The 23,000-nt window shown below is 45.2% G+C and overlaps 1 protein-coding gene across 2 annotated transcripts in view; it reads left to right on the plus strand.

Annotated features, from left to right (window-relative positions):
• The window catches only part of LOC133970389 (membrane-associated guanylate kinase, WW and PDZ domain-containing protein 3), a 130,254-nt gene extending 108,509 nt beyond the window's left edge, over positions 1–21,745 (plus strand). Inside the window, exons 9-22 of one of the 2 annotated variants that reach the window (XM_062407199.1) lie at positions 4,355–4,546; positions 5,265–5,900; positions 9,010–9,041; positions 9,657–9,822; positions 9,931–10,025; positions 10,501–10,708; positions 11,038–11,220; positions 11,722–11,907; positions 12,221–12,317; positions 13,539–13,644; positions 14,546–14,683; positions 16,904–17,042; positions 17,753–17,842; positions 17,985–18,098. In XM_062407199.1, coding sequence (XP_062263183.1) covers positions 4,355–4,546; positions 5,265–5,900; positions 9,010–9,041; positions 9,657–9,822; positions 9,931–10,025; positions 10,501–10,708; positions 11,038–11,220; positions 11,722–11,907; positions 12,221–12,317; positions 13,539–13,644; positions 14,546–14,683; positions 16,904–17,042; positions 17,753–17,802 — 2,228 coding nt within the window. In that variant the 3' untranslated portion in view covers positions 17,803–17,842; positions 17,985–18,098. Of the gene's footprint in view, positions 1–4,354; positions 4,547–5,264; positions 5,901–9,009; positions 9,042–9,656; positions 9,823–9,930; positions 10,026–10,500; positions 10,709–11,037; positions 11,221–11,721; positions 11,908–12,220; positions 12,318–13,538; positions 13,645–14,545; positions 14,684–16,903; positions 17,043–17,752; positions 17,843–17,984 lie in introns of both variants that reach the window. The other variant, XM_062407191.1, reaches the window with a different exon arrangement.
• The last annotated feature ends 1,255 nt before the right edge of the window (positions 21,746–23,000 follow it).

Raw genomic sequence — 23,000 nt, forward strand, 5'->3', positions numbered from 1 at the left:
GGTGGATCCGATGGTTTCTTCTGCCTCGGGGTGTGTCTGCCCACAGACGTTGGCACAGAGGCCTCCCCTTGGACTCTCTCACACAAGTGCAGGCTCACACACGCTCACTTCCTCCCTCCCTCGCTTTCCTCATCCTGCTCCCTTCATTACCTCTGTCGGTGTCTTCACACACACACACACACACACACACACACACACACACACACACACACAAACATGCTTACGTCAACTCTCTCTGGGGCAAAAGAGAATGAAAAACTTATTCCTGTTGACTTCATCAAGCAATTTTGATGTGATTATGTAAATGAGTGGACATCATGAGTCCGTGCTGCCTGTGATAAGTTACACTCACTCACTCACGGCCGTTTATGTCTGAACTGGATGTTTATGACCATTGGACCGTTTGATAGCACGACTGCATTTAAATCCCTCGTGCACAAATACAAAAGTTCCTGCGTTTAGAGAACTGAGGAGAAATGAGAGGGAAAATGTCCAGTTTTGTTGTTTCTCCTCCCAAACGAGAGAAGCTGCTCTTGTGATCGTACAACCAAGATACAGATGAATGGAATTGTTGCGATTTGAAGTCTCAGTTCAGTCACCGGAGAGATAAAGAGGGAAAAGGTGGGGAAGGATATGCAGGTTTAGTTTTGACTACGCACGGCTGTCCTCTGCAGCTCAGGCATCATTTTGGTGCAGCACAGTTTCAGTGGCACATTTCAAATCACATCAAAGTTGTGTAATTTTGGATTCCGCTGTCCCGGGGGTTATCTTTACCAGGTACCAGAGCGATGTGGCCTCAGTGAGAAGCTCAGTACAATGTGTTCCATCAATATAATTATCCTTCACAACAGGAATAAGAACGAATGGGAACATAAATCGACCTGTGGAGTTAGAGAGAGGGTGTCGCCAATTACCTGTGGCCCCTTTTCTCATTTCAGATTAAAAGAAACTCTAGCTGAGGGAATATAGGAGGATTTAACTCGGGCATAGCGATATCAAAGAAAAGTTTATGTTTTAATTTATGCTGCATCCACATTGCTATGTTTCATTTATTTTAGTTTTGGAGTTTGGGAAACACGGCTGGTCCTGTGGTCCCTGTAGTTTGGGAAATGGCTCAAACTCTGGTTCCCAAATACTTTCTCATAGCTCTACACCAAATAATGATTTAGGAAGCAGGATTTACTTTACCTGACTCTCTTCTCCTGGAAAAGATATTTTTTGGGATCCCCAAAAAATAGCCCATTAGAATAACCCTTCCTGTTTCTGGGATAATTAAAGGCGACAGTTGAACCGTGTTGCCGATGGACTTGCCAGACCCAATTCAAACAAGGAGACTGAATGTACTTCCCCTGTTTCCACTTACTCCAGTCGCTGCCTGCAGCAGTTCCCCCTAAAGATTTTCTCTGAATTTAATGAGCTGAAGATTTGTGTGGAGGTGCCACAGGCCCCAGATTAAACATTGGGCCTCACATTTATCTAAAGATGAGGAAGTGGACGCTCTCTTCCAAGCATGGAGGAGTATTTCACTGCCGCCCAGTCAGTGTGCTGGTGAAATTCAAACCATTCAGCCAGATGGAAAGATTCTGGATTAATGCATTTCAATTTGCCGGTACAGTCTCTATCAGGTAAATACTAAGACCAGGATTTTTATCTGCAGTGCACACTGGAAGGTTTGAGGTTAGTCCGAGCCAGGCTCTATCGAAGAAGGAAGGTTATAAGCCTCTTCTTCATCATGGAAATGGTTTCTGGTTCTCAGACTCAATACAGAAACTCTCCCTCCCATTATAGATCCCAGTTCAGAGACTCTAGGAACCACAAGCAAGCCTGTTTCTCCGGTTGCATTGTTCTTATGGGGTGATCCATCTCAACTGCTGTATATGTGGGGAGGAGGATTTTAAATTCTCCTCAGGGTTTTACAGGAATTCACTTAAGCTGTTCAAATGAGTATTATCTCTTGTTCCAGTTCTTGTCACTGCACTTTTTATTTGACTCTTAATGATGAATAATGGGCTGCTCTGGCAATAGAGAGAGTCTCCCTGAATGGTCCGGGACTCTTTCGCCAGACTAAGCAGCAGGATTCTTTCAGTTTAACTTCACATCCTGACTTCACAACGCTTGGTTTATGAGCCACCTATGATGCAGTCCCATGTTCCCTCCCCAGACAGCACTCATCCATCCACACCCCAGTGACTCACACAACAGCAGGGTGGGTCCCTGGCCCACAGGTAACAGCAGCAGGACAGAATCTGCTCACGTGTGATGCTTTGTTTGATTTTCAGGTTTGGGATAAACCATGGCGCTGATCTTTTCGTAAAGGAATAATACTTTTTTGCAATGTCAAAGTCAATGGCATTGAATTTAAGTGCAAATGGAATAATTTCCTTCAAATTGGCAACAGCAGAATCGGATAAACAAAGAGATTTCACATAGTGGCGTGTAATCCAGTCACGGAAATTAAAAAAACAATCAAAAGGGCTTATGAAAGGATTCTGTGGAACGACTATTAAATCTCCAATAGGTCCAAACAATGTCAGTGATGTGGTGAAAACTGTTTATTCTGCTTTGTCCTTGTTTTTGAGTTTTCCAGGATGTGTTTAAGACTAAGAACAACTCTTTTTGAATGAGTTCTAATTGAGCTTAAGGTTAATTAACAAGCGGCAACTCCACCTTCTCAGCTGGTGCCTCAAGGGATGTGAGTATTAATATTGGGGGAGAGCCAATTGATTTAGGATATTAAGATATTAATCATGACACTATCCAGATCCTATAAAACAGAATATGTCAATATGATAATCTGGTATTTTAGTGTATAAGGTCGAAGTGGTCCAAAAAATAAAACAATGGATGGACCACTTTTAAACGCTTAATGATATTTCTCTCACGAGCCACATCATATCTTTCTCAATACGTTGCAGAGCTGCAGCCAAGTGGCCCATTTGTCACTGTCTGGCTTCGCTTTTACTGTTTTTGATCCCGAGGTAAAAGGCGGCTCAGGCCAGGGACCATCAGGCAGCGAGGGGAGAGAAAAGCGTTTGTCCGTGATAAGTGCTGATACCACAGTAACGGCAGATAGGGAATCTGCTCAGTTTAATGCAGCGTGACCTCGACTGTTGGTTATCTGCTGGACCGCATATACCACGGCCAGGCCACTGGTCCATATTGATGTTGCCATTGACCTTAAGTTGGTCCTTACTCAAGTTGTAAAAAGTCAACTCTGTCGAGTCACCGACTGCAGGGGGGGGGGGGGGGGGGACGCCTCACTAAGATGGATTCTGTCACTCTTCTGCTCTATAGTTATGTTTTGGTTTGTTTTTCATTTCATTATATTAATATTTGAGGTGGGAAAGGTCCGTTGCCTCATTAACTTTATTCATTTTCTTTTATTTGTTCAAATTATTATCATTGTCCCTCTTTTTCTATTTGTAGGAAGCTTATATGGGGACCAGTTAATATGTTGTAAATTCATCTGATGTCTTTTGCATGTCATTATAATATTATATCTTTTATTTCTACAGCACCGCTCAAAACAAAGTTACAGTGCTTCTGAAATAAAATACACAGTAAAAAATACAAAGAAACTAACATAACAAAGAATAGATAAAAGAATGAAAACAATAAACATGTAACATAAATTAAAGCATGACCTCCCAATACAACTAGAATTAGGTCAAATCAGGGGATGAGGTATGATAAAGATACGTCTTAAGCTTTGATTTGATATCTTCTATACCTGTTGACCTAATATCAAATGTAAAAGAAACAAGCAGTGTGGATCCAGGAATTATTTTATCACTTCTATTTCAACATTCTCATTCATTTCTCCAAAAATAATTAATGCATCTACATAAAAAATTTTGTTTGCCATGTTTATTTGATATTTATGAGCAATTTGCTACAGATCCAAATAAAAGATCTGAATCCAGTGAATTTAAATGTGGTGTCATTAGGAAACCATCATGAGAGTTTTGTTTTTGGAAGAAGTCAGTGAATCGGCATGTGAAGCTAATGTTTCGTATCATTCTATCTTTGTGTTTGTGCTCCTCTCTCGGTACAAAGAGATTTCTGTGGATGGGGTTTATCTAGTCTAGGTGTGTGCAGCATGCCTGTTAATTAGAAATGACTAATCACTGTGTTGATCCTCAGCACACAATGCGTGTAATCGACTTTAAATGCAGACGTGGTTGGATTTTGCCGCCTTTCAAGGAGGATATGAATTCATTAATCAGTGTTGATGCGTTTGATGTCGAGCTCAGTTTGAGTTGTCATTTCCTCAGGATTTCTCACGTCAGTAGACAAGACACTGTACACACACACACAAATACACACTCACATAGAGTATACACTCTGTTCACAGGCAAGGGAGGCGCGTCCGGCTTCACCCCGGACCCCAACCAGCTGAAGGGGGAGATGTACCACACGGCGCTGAAGAAGAGCTCCCAGGGGTTCGGCTTCACCATCATCGGAGGCGACCGCACCGACGAGTTCCTGCAGGTGAAGAACGTGCTGGGCGACGGCCCGGCCGCCCACGACAACAAGATGTCTTCTGGTGAGCAGCAAATCCCCGGAAAGCACTCTCACGATTTCAAAAAGGACGAGACAGAAACTGTGTTCCTGCTCGAATAAACATTAGCATCTTGCTGAGCTGTCGGGAAGATCTACGAGTTGGTCCCTGCTAATTTCGGCCATATTACAGAAAAGTCTATCGCGGCCACAACTAAGTTAAACCTGGGGGTGTTACTGTCACCTCGGTGGTGTTCACTCAGCCCGACACCATCCCTGGAGTTTCGACAAGGCAATAACAACAACACTGCCAACTCTGTCAAGGGCATCGTTTTACAGCAGGCAGTTTAGTTTCTGATCTTTCCATTGCCTCACGGCTGTCTACATAAACCAACAGCTGTGAGCTCTGTGTGTGTGTGTGTCTGTGTGTTAGTATGTGTCTGTGTGTGATGGCTACAATGGGACAATGTGACAGAAATCTACACCCATCATTGTAGTTGTGGCAGAAAGTGCTGTTCAGGTCTGTTCAACAAAGGAGCGAGTGAAGGAAGGACGGGAATGAATTAGAAATGAATGGTAGACTGTGGAGAATGAGAGGAGCTGCCAGGATTAAGATATGAGAGAGCAGTGAGGAGGAAAGGGAAACTTAAGAGGCAAGATTCATCTGACAAAGAGGAGTAAGATCCATCAGAAGAGATGTGATGTCTCCATTAGACACACGAGGAGCAACTCACTGAATTAGTTTTTTCTCTCCTCGGTCTCAGGCGACGTGATTGTTGAGATCAACGGGCTCTGCGTGCTCGGCAAGACTCATCCAGACGTGGTGCAGATGTTCCAGTCCATTCCCGTCAACCAGTACGTGGACATGGTTCTCTGCCGTGGATACGCGCTCCCCCCAGATGTGGATCTGAGCAGCGACGACCCTCTGCCCCCTCCTCCTCCTCCGTCGGCCGGCCAGCCCCAGCAGGCCCTGCACGGGGGGGAGGTGGTGACGGCCGTGCCCCTCATCAACGGGCAGCCGCTGCTGGTGAAAGGCGACGTCCTCCACGGCTCCTCTCAGGAGCTCCACTACGTCACCACGGACGCCAGCGGGCGGCCCGTCGTGGCCGCCATGCCCAACGGCAGGCAGGGGGAGCTGGCGGGGATGCTGCAGCCGGAGCTGGTGAGCGTGCCGCTGGTGAAGGGGCCGGGGGGGTTCGGCTTCGCCATCGCCGACTGCCCGCTGGGCCAGAAGGTGAAGATGATCCTGGATGCTCAGTGGTGCCGTGGCCTGCAGAAAGGAGATGTCATCAAGGACATCAACAGGCAGAATGTGCAAACGCTGAGTCATGCTCAGGTGGTGGACATCCTGAAGGACTTGCCTGTGGGCAGCGAGGTCGATGTGCTGGTGCTGCGAGGAGGTGAGACACTGAAACAGCATTACATCATCCATCTGTCATTCTGTCTGTCTGTCTGTGTACCTGTGTCTTTGTATGTGCAGCCTGGACAGCTTCATATCCATGTTGTTGTTTCTCTCTTAATGTCTCTGACCCTGTTTAGACCTGGTTTAAACATCCTGAGTGGTCAGCACTCCTTTCAGGTCTGTAACCTAAACCTATTTATTTGAGTAAAGAGAGGAGAAGTGAGATCTGATCACAGCTGAGCCCCGACTCTGGGTCATCTGATCAAGGCCTTCTATACTCTTTAACAGCTTTACCCAATCCATCACATCTGCTGAATCTGCGTTTAGCTCTAGGCAGCTGCTTAAAACTCATTTCTACAGGTTATTTTTATTTTAAAACCAGATGTACGTTGAGCTGACCACATGGGACAGATGTTAACACCGGGTCTGAACATCTCCTCTGTCTCCTCCCCCCATCATTTGTCTCCATTCCTTTATTCTCATGCATTGATGCCGTGTTTGCGTGTGTGACGTAATTTGCTGTGGATGCAACTTCAACAGTGACCATGGGAGGTGAGGTCAGAGTGCTGATACTGACAGGAGGTGAGGGGGTGCAGAGGCTGGTCGGGGGGGGGGGGGGGGGGGGGGGGGGGGGCATTGACTGACCACACACTGTAGCTCTGTAGAAGCCTGGGTGATGCCACTGTGTCTGCGGCCTGTGTCAGGGCACCACATTAGAGACTGCTGCCTTTTTCTCTTAGCTGCTCCACCTGCACACGCGTACCTGCTGCTTTAAACGACGGCCGGACTCGAACTCCCGGAGTCTTTGCACATCCAAACTGCACATCTGGAGCGCCCCTCCTCTCGTGTGCCTCCACCCAACCTGCCTCTGTTCATGATGACTCCCGCGGAGGCGCGATGCAGGCTGTTACCAGTCTGTGAGCGGGAATTACATAAGCGTGGGGATCGGGAGGAGGGTGGGCACCCTTCAAATGTCTCCTACATCCGTCTCCAGCCGCCCCGGGGGGAGTTCAGTGCGCCAGTCGATGAGCTCCGGATTGGCTTTGATCATCAGCAGAGCGCAGGGGGCCTTCTGCATGCCTCTATATCCATGGCCCCTTAAAGATCCATGGCTAAATGGCTATAGAGGGAAGTTCCCCAGGGGCCTCCTCCCCATAGCCACGCCTCAGCCCTCCTCTCGCTCTTCTCCACTCACTGCTGACCCTCACTTGCTGTGCCAGCACCGCAACTTCCTCCTGCTCCACTGACGCACTGCATGACCTCACAGTCAGAACAAAGTCGTGCTTTCACAGATGAGGAGTTGACGCACTTTTAAGCCTCATTAGACGACGGTCTTTTGACCTTGAAAGTGAGTTGGGAGTGGTGGGCATCAGGGAAAGAAGAAGAGCAGATTCTCAAGCCCCTTTAAACAGTCAAACAACCCACTGGCCCCCATCTGGCTTTTCACTGCAATGGGAATGGATACAATGGGCATTCACTCCAGTTTAAATGACTCTGCAGCAGAGCCAGGTTTTAAACAACCCTGATCGACTGTGATGAAAAATGACACCAGGGTAAATGTGTTAATATCTTCTTCTTTATTTTGGCAGCCTGGGCGCTGATGCTGCACCCCTTCCTTGACTTGTTATGATTAACTTTGCACTTTCGCGAAATAAATAGCCATGAACGTTTTCCTACCTCTTTGGAACGACGTGCAACAGCTTGTTTGTTTTGTCTTCGTATTGTCAAAGCAACACTGGCAAGACGGCAGCTGTGTCTCAATTCAGGGGCTGCATCCTTCCAAGGCTGCCTTCAGAGACCAAGTGCATCACAGCGCAGCGACTAGGCTAGTCAAGGTTCTTCAAATGCAACCGACAAATTCATCCTCCATCTTTCTGGAAAACAAAATATCCAATGGGTGGATTCATCGGCTTCAGAGACAAAGAGTAAATGGCGCCGGTTAGCAACGAGACGTCCAGTTCTTGCGTGTCATGCTTCAACTCAGCCCAACAGCTAATGGTATAAAAAAATAAGCAAAGGGACATTAAAACTTTCTCATCGTGTCCAACTCCATCTCTGTTGCTAGGCAACAGCAATAAGGGTGAGACGAGCCGGTGAGGCCGATCATGGAGAGCTGCTGTCGACCGTCTCAGTCAGGTCTGCCCTCAGGCCGCGGTCTACCCGGCCCACGAAGGAGGCGGTCTTCATGGGCCGGGTAGATCAGGCGTCCTCTGCCCCTGAATAGAGACTCAGTGAGCGAGGTGAGAGGGCTCCTCGCTCTCCGGCCTGTTTGGGACGTGGAACATGAGCGAGAAATCAACAGGGAAACTCCGACTGGCAAAAAGAGGCAATCACCTTTTTGGACGGTTTGTCCGTGTTTTAGAAGAAACTGTGTGTACCTGCTCATTTTGGTGTGAATCAGGTTCTAGAGAAAGGACGGACTGAGTGTGGTGGGTGTTTGTGTTTCAGGTGTGTTCACTGGCTCTGATTGGATAATGCTATTAATGCTGCATCGGGAATTTCACAGTGAAGCGGAAAAATGCTGCTGTGTGTCCCCCCCCCCCCCCCCCCCCCCCCCACACACGCATACACACATTTACATCAGGCTCCATTAACCCCTCGTCGGGCCGAGCTGGGTCCGGCCCCACAGGGCTGTGGGCTCCAGAGTTGTGTTGGTTAATCCAGTTAATGCAGGGAGTTGACGGAGGGGAGGTCGAGGGAAGGAGGGCGCCGTAAGAAATGAAGTGAAGGGAACGTGTGGGTGTACTGTATGGAGAGAGAGAGGGAATCGGTCATTGAACTATATGCATGAATCTCTTAATGCCCTCACCCTGCTCCTCGCAGCCCTGCACGGGCATGAACCATACAGCCAGCACTCCAGCACATGTACTACCGTTATACTCTCTATGTATCTTTAATCGTATATGCTTGTGTATTCCCTAATGGAGCATTCTTTAGTGAGAACAGCTCCTGCGTTTAGAGCAGCTCACTGGTTTTATTTGTAATGCTCTGCTCGCTCTCAGTCAGAGAGACAGTGCCATCTGGTGGCCGGTGGTGTCAGTGATGGGAGTTTGATTTGAATCACATCTGCATTCTCACCACTCTCCTCTCGTCTCGTCTTTCCATAGGTCAAACATCGCCTGTGAAGAGTCTCAAGCCTGTGAGTAAAAAATAAATAGCAATCTTCTCCCATTTCCTCGCTATTGTTTCCCCCTGTGGGACTCATCCTTCAAGTTAATTTCAAAGCTTTTTGTCCTTCAGCTTAACCACTAAGCTTCTGTTGCATTGAATTAAATGATAGCAATGAATTTGAATATTGATTATGTTTCTGGGCGCCTCCTTTTGTTTGCTGTGAAAAACGGTCTTAATTACTTCCTTTCACTATTTGTATTCTTAGGGCTTTTGTCAGGGGATTGCAGTGGTAATGAAGCATGGATGAGCCTCTTTAGATATGATCGGTATTATTAATAAAACTGTTTTAGATAAAGAACTTGCCCTTTATGCCTGAATGGACCCGTCACAGCCAAGGGGACATGGTTATTCCTGTAGATTGTATATATTACATTAAAATCCCCATTTTGTAACTGTCAATACAACAAGGGGGATGTAAAGTGAGAACAGTGAATGTAAAAAAAAAAAAGAAAAGAGACAGTGTCTTGACCTTTATTGCTTTCGGTAATCTCGACCATTAGCTGCCATTTATCTGGGATAAAGAGCTGCAGAGACGAATGAATGTCAGAGGCTGGCTGATCTGATGTCGTGTTGTATTTTCCAGAGACAGGAAATGACGGCCAGCCTAGAGACCCTGGACGGTATCTGCGACTCGGCGCCCCAGGCCTTGCCGTACCACTCCAACACGAGCACCCTGCGCTCCATCGACTCCCCCAAACGAGACGCCACCGAGTTGTACCTGAAGTCCAAAGCCCTGCTGGACAGCAGACGTAAGTGCAGGCAGACGCTTTGTCTCAGATGTTTCTTAGACCTCATGTCCTGTTCCACCGGAAACTGATCTCTTGACACACCAGTGATTGAGTCTTACTCCTCCACAGAGCCTCACACCAAAGACATAGATGTTTTTCTAAAGAGAGACATTGAAACAGGTTTTGGCTTCCGGGTTCTGGGAGGAGAAGGTCCACAGCAACCAGTAAGTACATATATAAAACCATGTATACCTTATATTTTCATTCATTCTCTTTATTTTGGCCCATATTTTCGATTCTCACAAGGAATTTGGTACAAAAAAAATAAAGCAATAGTTACAAAAACAAGCATAAGACAATATTTTCTATATTTTTACAAAATTTAAATTAATTAAAAAGCTGAACCAAGAATAAAATATTTGTATTCTTGGTTCAGCTTTTAGCCTTTATAGATGCGACATTTCTATAAAGTAGATATGTCGCATATATCTCTTATGTTTCAATGTTAACAATGTGGGTCCCAGCACAGAACCTTGTGGCGCCCCACAAGTGATCTTTAACAATTTAGGAGAAAATTATACTTCAGGGTTGATACTTAAAATAAAGCCATGGACGTGGAATGCTAACGTTATTTGATAGCTCCCTGCTCAAAAGGATTTAGATGGCATTAATAATTCATATGGTTTCTATTCCCTGCAGAATGTGTTTCCCCAGGTGTACATCGGGGCCATCGTGGCCAACGGAGCTGCCGAGAAGGACGGTCGCCTGCGAGCTGGGGACGAGCTCATCGGCATCGACGGTGTGATGGTGAAAGGTCGCTCTCACAAGCAGGTGTTGGATCTGATGACCAACGCCGCCCGAAACGGTCAAGTGATGCTGACCGTGCGAAGAAAGGTCATCTACAGAGGTGAGAAACAACCAACACAGCCCAGTGAGTCCAGATCAACTGGTTTGCCTTGAGCGGCCAGACTCTCTCAGGGCTCTGCTGAGAAACATCCTCAGACACCGAGGGAGTGATGCATTTTATATTTGACAGGAGCAACAGCAGTTTGTTAAAAATAGATGTGGGTGGTAAAAATAGAGGAGGAACTCAGAAGTGAGCTTGAGCACAGATCCAGTAGACGTTTAAAAGAAAGTGTTTGTGAGCACAACGGAAATCTCGAAATGAGCTGCAGTTATGGATTTGACGATTTGTGGATCTCACATTTATCAACATCTGTGTTATCTTCACATCAGATGCCACAGATGAGGAGGTTCTGGAAATGACTCCAGTGCTGGTGAACGGTTCCCCCAAGCTACCTCGCCTGCCGATGCCCAGCGCTCTGGACCACGAGTCCTTTGACATCACGCTCCACCGCAAAGATATCGAGGGATTCGGCTTCGTCATCCTCACGTCCAAGAGCCGACCGCCGCTCGGAGGTGAGAGCCAAGTGGCTGCATCTCTTTTCTTACGCAGGATAGTTCTGAAATTAATATTTTAAACAAATGTTTTTGATGTTGTTCGTTCTTATATTATACAAGTATGAAATGTAACCATTAAGATCCTAATCCACATCCAAACTCACTTTCTAAAGGTAAAAAATATAATAAAATCTTCATTAAATGCTCCATATCTACAATATATAGACAACGGGAGGACGACTTATTGGGCACAGGATGCAAATGTTATGAAACAATTCAATACCTTATAATATGCAGCATTATTGTTTAATCTAGGTACTTATGAAATATTTGAGCACAGTACTGCTGTTTATTTAATGGTACAACCCTGTTCATGGAGGCACAGATGAAATACTTATATGGGAGTGGTTTATTTAAACCAGAACAAAGCAGTTCTCTGGTCCACTCAGTCTATTGTGTTCGGCTTATGAATACATTTCAAATACATCTCTCTTTCCTCCTGATATCTGCCTTTCTCAGTTATCCCGCACAAGATTGGCCGAATCATCGAAGGCAGTCCCACCGACCGCTGCGGCCTGCTGCACGTGGGAGATCGCATCTCGGCGGTCAACGGGCGCTCCATCATCGAGCTCTCGCACAATGACATCGTGCAGCTCATCAAGGAGGCCGGCAACGTGGTCACTCTAACCGTTGTTCCAGAGGACGGTGAGTTTAGCTCCTGGCGTCGCCACATCTGCATTTACCACAATACTGAGATCTGATTCTTAAACCTTATTGTCTGCAAGAGGGAAATGAGGAGTCAGGGGATTCAATGCAATTAATCCTGGTGATGATAAGAAGCTTCGAATAATTCAGTATCATGATTCCAAATTGAGGTATTGAGTGAATGAAAAATAAATGAAGATAAAATGTATCTATCATGACTTCAAGTATATTAATAATACTTTTAAATTTGATTTAGATTGACTCCATCTGAACACTTCAAACTGATTTGCTGAAATATGAACATGTGTTCCAGAATACCACGGCCCTCCGTCTGGAGCGAGTTCAGCCAAACAGAGCCCGGCTCTGCAGCACAGGGTCATGGGTTCAAGGTCAGCACTTCAGGACGAGCGGTAAGGATCCAAAATGAAAGTGAAAAAAAATAAAGCTGTCACTCATCAGAATGGTGGATTTTAACTCACCGGCCCTTAAGCCCAGAGACTGATTTATTTATATGTATATGATATTATTGGCCAATATGATTTAATTTAATAGGTCGTTGTATAGTATTGATCTACGTTCCAACCTTCAGTTATGCTCAGGAACTCTGGGTAGTGACTGAAAGAAGGAGATTGTGAATTCAAGCGGACAAATGAGTTTTCTCCATCGGGGGGTGTCTGGGCTCCGCCTGAGAAATATCGGGTGAGGAGATCAGACATCCTCGAGCTCCTTCAAGTTAAAAGAGGATAGTTGAGGTGGTCCAGGCATCTAGTCATGGACGCCTCCAGAGGGACTCCCATTAGAAGTCTGCAGGGTCGACCCAGAACTCGCTGGAGGGATTAAATATCCTCATCTGGCCTGGGGACGCCTCAGGATCCCCCAGGAGGAGCCGGAAACTGAGGCTCCTGGGAAGGACGTCTGGAGTGTCCTATTGGCCGGCTGCCCCTGTGACCGGAGCCAGAAGGAGCAGAAGACTATGGATTGATGGGTTTTAGGAATCATTGCCAATTTATGCATATATCGATCCATCCAGATCAGTAGTTTCACAACACTGCCTCCCAAAAATCCATGTGGGCCGGCCTCTGTACACCATAGAGGTCCGTTAGTGTTCTGTTTGCAGTTTGTGGACTCAGAAGTGTAACATTTACCCCAAGGGATCAACATGTACTTTCACTAAACACTCTCTCTCCCATTTGTGATGTGAGGAGGTTCACACGCGAGCAGACACAAACTTCATCTAAAACTGGAACGTTGTGTTGTGTTGTGTTTACGATGATATTAACACGATGTCGCTGCCTCCTCGGTCAGAGTCGAGACAAACATCCTCTGTAATTGCACTCAGCACGACAAAGAGGGAAAGCGGGAGCGTTGCCCTCCGAGCAAACAACAAGAGAAAATTACTTTCAACAAACACACCAGTGTAATAAACACAAAAAAACAATAATGTGTACAGTATAGAACATTTGCAGCACAGAATTAAATATCCATATATACATTTTAATGAAAAGCAGCTCCCTTCCATTTAACACCCAGCATTGAATTCGATTTGATGTTTTGCATAATGGCTTTTTCATAGTCGTGGCCTGCAGCGTGTGTTACTGAGGGAAAGACACGTGTTTGTTTGTGTGCTTCAGTTTTAACCTGGACCTGGAGGAGAAGAGGGACGGACTCAACTGGTCCGACCACAAAACGCTTCCCCTCAGCGAGCAGGGGACCCTGTGTGTGACGGGACCCAACCAGGTAACAGTAATACCCTGATTCCCTCCGCGGTGCTTTGTCCTGCCGATTTATCTGAAGGTCAAAGCCGCTGCGGGCAAAGTGTTTGTTTGTGTGTAGGGGGAACACAAACTGCGATCTTCTGTATGAAACTCTATAACACAGTGTTGTCTCTGTTCTGGAGCTCTTAGCTTTTAGTGCACAGGTACGTCGGATACATACATACTGTGTTTATTGTTAGGTTCAAATAATGCAACTTGAGAATCAATACAGAGAAAAGGATGAAACTATTCTGAGAAGAGTGAGAATCCTTCAGGGCATTTTATTTAATCGATAGAAAACTCTCAAGAATCTGATGAGACATCAATTGAACTCTGAGAAAATTCTCTGTTAAACGCACACGAGCAGTTTTTAAACATGAAGGTTTCTCGTAAATAGTTAATCCAGGGTTCCTACGGTCATGACAAACCTGGAAAAGTCCTGGCATTTTAAAATGGGTTTTTCCAGGCCTGGAAAAGTCATGGAAAAAAATCAAATCCCCAAAGTTTTGGAAAAGTAATGGAAATCTGTTATATTCATATTTTAATGTCATTCATTTACGCATTTAAATAAAAAAAAATTATAATTCTTATGCTTTTAAAGAAAAAAGCTCAAAGTATAAGCAGGCATATTTGGGTTTGTGTCATTTAAGGTATACTCTATGCCTTAGAATTCTCATTGTTAGTCTAAATACTACATTTTGTCACTTTTTCCTGTATACACCGAGATTTCACAAAATGTTCGGTCATGGAAATTGGGTTTTAAAGTAATTGAAAACTCCTGGAAATCCATTGGTCAAAATGTGTTTGAACCCTGTTTACCCTTCTAACTGAACATATAGGATATACTGTGTGTGGGTCTGAGTGTGTTCTTCCTGCCTGCTCAGGGTTGTCTGACGGTGGAGCTGGAGCGGGGACCTCTGGGCTTCGGCTTCAGCCTTCGGGGGGGGACAGAGTACAACATGGGCCTGTACATCCTGAGACTCGCGGAGGACGGAGCCGCTCAGATCGATGGAAGAATCCATGTGAGTGCTCCTGTAAATACAATACTTATCACTATAATGATACTGCAATGATGTTCATAACCGTCAATCTGTTTTCAACTCAACTCTGAACAGGGGAAGACTGTTTATGCTGGATTTCAAAAAAATGTGAGACAATCTGAGAGACTTGAATGTAAAAACCTGCTGATTTTTAGAGCTAATATCGTTCATTTGTTATTTATTTACTTCATTTATTAAATCTCTCATATATTCTTACGCTTTTCTTTATGAATATTTGTTACTTTCATATTCAGTTTTTAACCGAGTCTGATTTGAGTTCATGCACCGCCAGGATTGCAAATTAATTCCGTTGAAGGCTGCTTGCACATTAACAATTATTTCAAATTTGTTTTTCGTTCTGAAGTTAAGTCAAACACCAATATAAGTTTTCTTTTGCTCAGATGTTGATTGTGAATGGGATCATAGACCACGCATGTAAATTGAGATGCATAGAGGAGGCCACCAGTGTTGGATGGAGAGCTGAAAATGCAGTTTGAGCAGAAACATTGATTATTATAACAATGTGGCTCCAACAATATGAAACCACATTTATATAAACTGGCCTTAGACTCATCTAGTGCATAGAAGTGTTTGACGCCACCCCCCTGTATTGTCCTTCTGTTCCTTCATCAGTCTTTATGTTGCGTATATTTATTGTTTATTAGTACTTTTGTTCATTTCTACACGCAGAAGACTTTTGTTTGAATTCTGAGCTGTTGGTGAGTCGACAGGAGAGTTCCGGGGGGGTCGTAGAATTAGTTCAGAGCTACCCCGTAATTGTTGGCATCTCTCAATCTTGGCCAGAAACTGGAGACAGATGGAAACAAGTTGAAAACAACTCCATACTGGATGCTACTGGCTCAGATAACAGTCAGTTCATTGCTGGGCTCATCTCGTGGTCTCACGCAAACATCGTTAGCCACGGTGCGATGTGCTGTAATGCAAAGACATCACACTGCTGAGATCGAATTCAGAGGTAAATCAGAGAAAATGTGATTTCTGTTGGCTGAACGCACCGGAGATTAAACTAATTAATTGTGTTTCAGTAACTGCCAGTTACGGTGCGGAGGGTGTGATGCCGCCGAGGCCTCCAGCTATGATGTGTCGGCAGTTCTTGAATTAGCAAAGTGATCTGAGGTTTATTCAATTTATTATTTGGGGGAGGGGGGGGGGGGTTTTCTCCTCTCGTTTATGTAGAAGAGAGGAATTCCATTGTGTTTTCTTTGAGAACTGTTTCTTCCCTTCGTCTCTTTACCTCCGCTAAGAAGGTTGTGTTTTCATGTCTGCTGGTTAGTGGGATTACACAATATCTACAGGATGGATCACCATGGTTGTTGTCTGTTAGATAGTAAGATTAAGCAAAAGCTACAGGATATATTTTCTAAAAACTTTGTGGAAGGATGTTGTTTCAGTGCAGCTCTCGATCAGGGTCCTCAGATTGTCTTGAACATTTAAGTTGATTTCTCTTTAGAATAATTTATTAATGCATCCTGATGAAAGTAGTTTCTAGTACCTTGTGTAGGGGACTGATATTTATGAGTGTGTGCAATTCAAATAAAAAATCTGTATCTAATGAATGTGGTTTCATAAGGAGACCGTGGGGCCGGGGCTGAGTGCCCTTCAGGTTAGTTTTGTTTCTTTATATCCATCCGTCCAGGTTCAAGCCTCCATGTTCTCGAACGTCCCTCTTTCACTCAAGTGTCCTTGAGTCCGACCCTGACTGTACTCGGTCTCTCTGTGGAGGAGGTGTTGCAGAATCATAATTTCCAAATGGAGCTGAAATGGTCACAGTGTTGTTATTGGGATGAGACTGGGTGCCGTGCAGGGACAGAGTAGAGGCTCCAAGCTGGAATCAATCTGAGCTTTTCCAGACTATGATCTCTGGGCATGACTCTGCCTATCCCAGGGTGGTGAGGGACGTCAACACTGATTAGAGTCGAACAGACTGACATGTTTACACGCTTTACCCTGAGTTATTCTGTCATCTCCAATAATAGCGGCTACCTCCAGGGGATTACAAGGCTGTGTGTGTCTGCGTGTGTGTGTGTGTGTGCGGGTGTGTCATTTAGATTCTTTGATTATGTATGCTTGTTTGTCCGCACACGGCTTCTGCATGTGTGAGTTTGTGTGCTCAGCAGAGTGGAGCTGAGCCTGGGAAGGTGTGTCTCTGTGTAATAACTGCGTTTCCTGCTCCACTGACAGGTTGGGGATGAGATAGTGGAGATTAATGGAGAGCCGGCTCGTGGCATCTCTCATACACGGGCTATTGAGCTGATCCAGGCCGGGGGAAACAAAGTGGCGCTGCTGCTGCGTCCCGGAGCAGGCCTGGCTCAAGATGGAAGTAAGTGCTGGCTTCAACCCGGTTATGCAATGAGAGATTCACTGTGCAATAAGGAGAACGGCAAGAGTTTAGCTCACTTTTTTTATATTTAATGTGGTTTGGACTTCATTTGGAACACATTCATTCCCATAAAACCCACAACGTGTCACTTTAATGCCTCTGCACCAGTGTAGTTCCTGTTCAGTTGTTGTGAACATGTTATCTTGAGATCGCTAAGAGGGATTATCTTCAAATTTGGAACAAATTTCACTTGGACTCAAACATGAGCTGATTCGATTTGGGGGGGTCAAAGAGCACAGTGACCTCATATAAGTCTGTTAATACTGCACTGGTTGGCGGAGGCGTTAAACCACAGTGCAGTAGTTTCCCAGTTTTTATGACACAAACCAGATACATTCTATTCCTGAGCTTTCTGTGTTTTTGTAGGTCCATTGTTCACATAGCTTTTTTCCCCTTAAGACTTTCCTATCTGAAAGCTAAGCTAAGCTAAACCAGGCCAGATGTTCATATTCACAGATGATGCTGACCAGAGTTAAATAAATGCTGAATCCTTAAATCCTAATGTTAAGCTAATGGTAAAGACTTCCCTCCCTCCCTCATTGATTTAATTGTGCTTTCGTTGCTGAGTTAATTGTTTTTTTAACGTGTTCATTAACCCTCTAACCATCTGCTTCCTTTTGGCTCTTCTTCTTCTCTTGCCCCCGATGCAGGTAGTACAGCTTCCTCCACTGTGTGCTACTACACTGAGCACCAACACTAACATCTTCACTGCTTTTACTGGCCTCTTCTCTTTTACCTTGGTAATTTGTTTCTCACTTGTTTTCACCTCTTTTAACCTCTAAATTATAAAGTTTTCAATCCTCTCTCAGTCTTCTGTGTGGTGCATCTGATTTGTCTGCACGAGGAGTCTACATGTTAAAAACGTTATTTATTTTCTTGCAGGTCAACGCGATCAAAAATTCATTTCATCCACAAGCTACTCCAGCGAGGTGTTTTTCTCTGACACATCACCCCAGACCTCTCCATACTCCGCCGGGGCTCCCGTCTTCGTGTCCCCACCCTTCTCCAGCAAACTGAGACGTTCCTCCAGCTGGAGCACCCTGTCCCCACAGGGCCTCAAGCCCCGCAGCAGCAGTGGCAGCGGCAGCCGGGGTTTAAGCTCCGTGGAGGAGAGTGATGAGGGCGCCGACGAGGAGGTCACAAGGCATTCTCACCCCTCCCCCGAGCATGTGAAGTTCTACAAGAGGACCAGGCCCACAAAAGACTCCAGAGAGCTAAGCAGCCCAAAGAAAACAGGGGAGACATTTCCTAAAGCCAAAGAGCAACTTCACGGTCCCACGAAGACGGAGAGTCGGGCGCGAGAAGAAGTGCCGAGCGGGAACAGGACGTCTCACACACAAACAAAAGCCGAATCCACGATCATGAGGAGGCCTTCTCAGGTGGGACAGCAGCGAGGGCCTCAGATGAGACTCAAAGACTCCTCCAGCAGAGAGAGCTTGAATCACGAGAAGAAGAACGGCAATGGGGGGGGTCTTGAGACGAGGCGACACTCACTAGGAAAAGAGATGGAAGGGAGAGGGGAGAAGGTGAGGCCTGAGCAAGTCAGTTTCAAAAGGAGAGTGGGGGGAGAAACTCACCGCCTCAGATCCTCGCCTCATTCAGCCAGGGACAGCGAGAAAGGGACAGGGAAAGACTCCTCCAGCAGAGAGAGCTTGAATCACGAGAGGAAAAACGGCAATGGGGGGGGTATTGAGACGAGGCGATACTCACTAGGAAAAGAAAAGGAAGGGAAAGAGGAGAAGTTGAGGCCTGAGCAAGTCAGTTTCAAAAGGAGAGTGGGGGGAGAAACCCACCGCCTCAGATCCTCGCCTCCTGCAGCCAGGGACAGCGAGAAAGGAACAGGGAAAGACTCAGGGCGGAGAGACGCTCAGGACAAGAGCAAACCTCCGGGAGACAGGAGCCGAGATAGAGAGACGACAAACGGCAAAAGAGAAACCCTGTTGTCGTTCAAAGACGCGCAGGGTAGAAAGGTTTCTGTGGTTTCGCCCAGAGAGGCCAAAGGACGACAGGACGCTGTAGACAGTGTCCCAGGGACCCCGCAGAGCCCGGGGGGACCTATCAGCCCCGGCCCCTGGAAAGTGCCCAGCTCAGCCAGAATCCTCTCCCAGGCCGAGGTTCTCCGGGAGCCTTTGTGATGGTAAAAACATATACAGTCACCCGGAATATTAAACAGTGGATTGTTTTCTCTCAGTTCTTCCATAAAATGCAGAAAACTATTACTGCAACCAGTTTCTTTTGTTCCTTTTCCTTTTGGGGAGTCCTGAGACATCACATGTAGCAGCTCGACCCCTGCCTCGTCCACGGCCTCGGCCTCTTTGACGTGGGACTGCGGCTCGGGGACGTTTGGTCAGCCAGGACACTTTGAAATGTGAAAATACAGATATGTGCCAATCCTGGGAGTCTCCTGTGGAACTACCAACAGCGCTTTTCCCTCCATCACAATGCAACGACCCATATGCAAAGAAAGGGAGAAGGGCCCCCTCGCCTCTCGCCTGTAGTAAACACCAACTGTGACTGTCATCCAGGATTTCATTTTGCTCTCTCTCGGTCTCATTGTGGGACATTTTTGGACTCTGTCTTCTTTTTCTTAAACAGTTATTTTTTAAATCTCAGCTGCATGCAGTCGGTCCTTCTGTTTGTTTACTGCACGTGTTCTGCACATCACTGACGATGATCCTCTTTCCTTGTTTATAACTCCCACTCTCCGATTTCAAATGCAACCCAGCAAGCGTTCACTTTACCGGGGGACTCTAGACTGTTCTATGGTTGTAGACGCGACTCTCCTCCATTAAAGCAAACGAAAAAAAATAACAGTATCGTTAAAAAGACCAGAAACTTGTGGTTTGAGATCTTGTTTACCATTGTGTACAATAACCAACCAGTGTGTAACTTATTGAGATAATAGATAAATATATGTATATGTAGCCGTACCAAGCCATTCCACATTTTGATATAGACTTCAAAGATTTGTCCCATGTTATTTGAGCTCTCACCCTATTTCCAATGTACTTCAGTGGTAGGAGTTACTATGGGTCTTTGTAGTTCATGAACTGTATAGGTAACATGCAAACCACCGTACCGAAGGTTTGCAGTCGCTCAAAATGTGTCTCATTGTGAAATATTATATATAAATATATATATATATATATTTGAATGTGTCATATTTGCAGATTCTAACTTTAAAGATATCTATTGAATTTCATTGCACTGCATCTGCCCTTGTAGCATAACAGATACAGAATGACCATGAGTTGTATTTAATTTGTGATGTTGACTTGCTACCAATTAATTTCCATTTTTTATTGCTACTATAATTCAAAAACTTTAAAAAGATGTTTCTTTTTTTTTCTTAACATGTTCACTGTTAAAGGCCAAATTTTCAAATAATATAATTCTGTGCAAGTTTTCAGCCCCCCCAGTCATTTTACTTTATCCTATCAAGAAAAGACAAATTAAGATGCATATGTGTGTGTTTGTCGGTCCTGCAGTGTGATTATGTGCCGGGGTAGCTTGAAGGACAACAGAGTTTAGAGCGATGTGCTGGTTTACTGTTTACTGAGATATTAAGTATGTTGCTGGTTCACAGCAGGATATCAGAGATTCTTAAATGTATTGAAAGATAAACAATTGGTTCTAGACACAAAACTTCACATAAAGATGGACGACACGACTTCTCCTCATAAGGGAAGCTGAAGCGTCTCTAAATTAAAAAGACGAAAGCCGATGCTTTTCAGTCCGTGTGCGGAGACCTGCGGGCAACCAACTCGGTCAACTTTGGCTGACCGAGTTGTTTGGCTTCACTTTTGGATCATGGGAGGAAGTGAAACCTTGTCGTCCATCTTTATTTATAGTCTGTGGTTCTCAAAGTGGGATTCTTTATCGAGCATCTGCTGTTAATAAATGAAATACACTGGCATATTTATGAGATAAAGACGTATTCAGATGAGCTCAGGGAACTCAGTGTCACGCACATGTGTGATAAAGTCGATATCAGTGACAGACAAACGGTGGATAAAGGTCTGTGGTGAGAGTCTGTGATTGGACGAGGGAGTTTTCAGGTTAAGAATCACAGGAGGATGAGCTGTGAGCCAATCAGTGGCAGGTTTTCTGTGCAATAGTTCGGTGGCTTGAACGAGTGAATCCAGCCGTGATCGTCGGGTACAGGCGGTTCACTCTGGTCCAGGATCAGACAACGTCCTCCTCCTCCTCCTCCTCCTCCTCCTCCTCCTCCTCCTCTTCCTCCTCCTCCTCCTCCTCCTCCTCCTCCTCCTCCTCCTCCTCCTTCTCCTCCTCCTCCTCCTCCACGTTTACTTTCAATAGTTTTATATCTCATCTCTGTGTCATACTGTGGCCTTGCATCGCCTCATTAGAAAAAAACAATCCTTGTGGTCTCTTCTACATTCTGTAGGTAGACGGTAGATGTAAATGTTTGTACATTGTACAGCACCTTTATAAATACTCGCTGAGTGCTCTTTCGGGGAGAGAGAAAAAAAAAATAGAGGTATATTATATCGCTCCATTATTTTTTTATGTACAAAAAAAACCTGAGAAAATATTTAAAAATGGATTGAAAGAGGACGGGCCACGAGCTTGACATGGTGTTTCCTTCATGCACTGAAAAATAAAGTTTTGCTGAAAACACACTCTGGATTTCTCGTGTAGCACTCCTCATGTTGTTGACAGAATAATAATGTATGTGTCATGTAGATTAATTGTTTGCACACTACCATCCGACACCCGCTGTTACTATGGCAGATTTCCAGTTGTCATGGCAGCCCACTGGTTTTTCCCCGGCAGCACAAAGCCGAGGCCTTTTCAATTACCAGAGCACGGAGGCATCTGATGCTACACGTGCCTCATGCCCATTAAATATCCATATTTCAGAAGCAGACGTGAATCGTGTGTTTGGCACGAGGACGGAAGCTGGAAGACGCCTCAGTGATCTGTCTCCAGACACATGAGAGGTATAAAACATGATGGTTACATAAGCTGTGTACTTTTTACTGTAGGTTGTACAGGGAGACTCACAAGTGAAAACATCACTAGGATTATTTTATATTCAACTTCTGCCCACAGGTCCCTTTCATCTGAATCTTACACACTGGACCTCTTTAAAGGTTTTTCTACGATGAGAAATCCGTCTGCAGTGTTTTCCATCAGAGTCGTGCAGTTCACACCTGAGACGTCTCCAGCGGATCACTGGGCAGCTGCAGCCGACCAGTTAAACACATCTTAATGGTTGTTCTGGACACTTCATTGAAAGAGAGGTGCAATTTATGAGTGATTGACGGGAGGAGCCTGACTGACCCTGAGTTGAAGGGAGACAGGCTCAGTCATCCAGAGCTCGATCGGGCGCTCACACACACACAGCCACTGGTAATTGCTAGCGAGGTGATAACTGACTTAACTGCTTTAAAATGGCTGTAATCATTCTGTATGATGTGTTGCGTGTTCTATTTCAGGTGCGAGTGTTAAATGACGTGTGGAACCGTTTGTAGTTTCGCCGTCACATAGTGGAGGTCAGAGATATTTAACGTTGACCACTTTGGATTTGAGGTTCCACATCAGTTCCAGTTGTTCTCTCCATCTTCTCGTGCTGCTTCTTCCTGGTGATACTGGCGGCTCATGTTGCATCACGTCCGCTAGATGGCGCTGTGGTCGCTGCCTTTGGAACAGCAGCTCAGGTTTTGATGCCAGTCAGGGAAAATCCTCTAGACTCAAGAATATGATAATAATATATTAATAAAAATATTTTTTCAACTTGGTTTAACCTCAGTTTCAGCGACTCACAATCAGCCTTATTTTGTTTTACAAAGCCTTGTGAAGATTTTTGACAAAATAGAATAAAACTAAATACAGAGCTTAATTCCAGTTTTAAATGTTGATGTTATGAATATG

The sequence above is a fragment of the Platichthys flesus genome, chromosome 2, assembly GCF_949316205.1.
Source record: "Platichthys flesus chromosome 2, fPlaFle2.1, whole genome shotgun sequence".
In the NCBI taxonomy this organism is placed as follows: Eukaryota; Metazoa; Chordata; class Actinopteri; order Pleuronectiformes; family Pleuronectidae; genus Platichthys; species Platichthys flesus.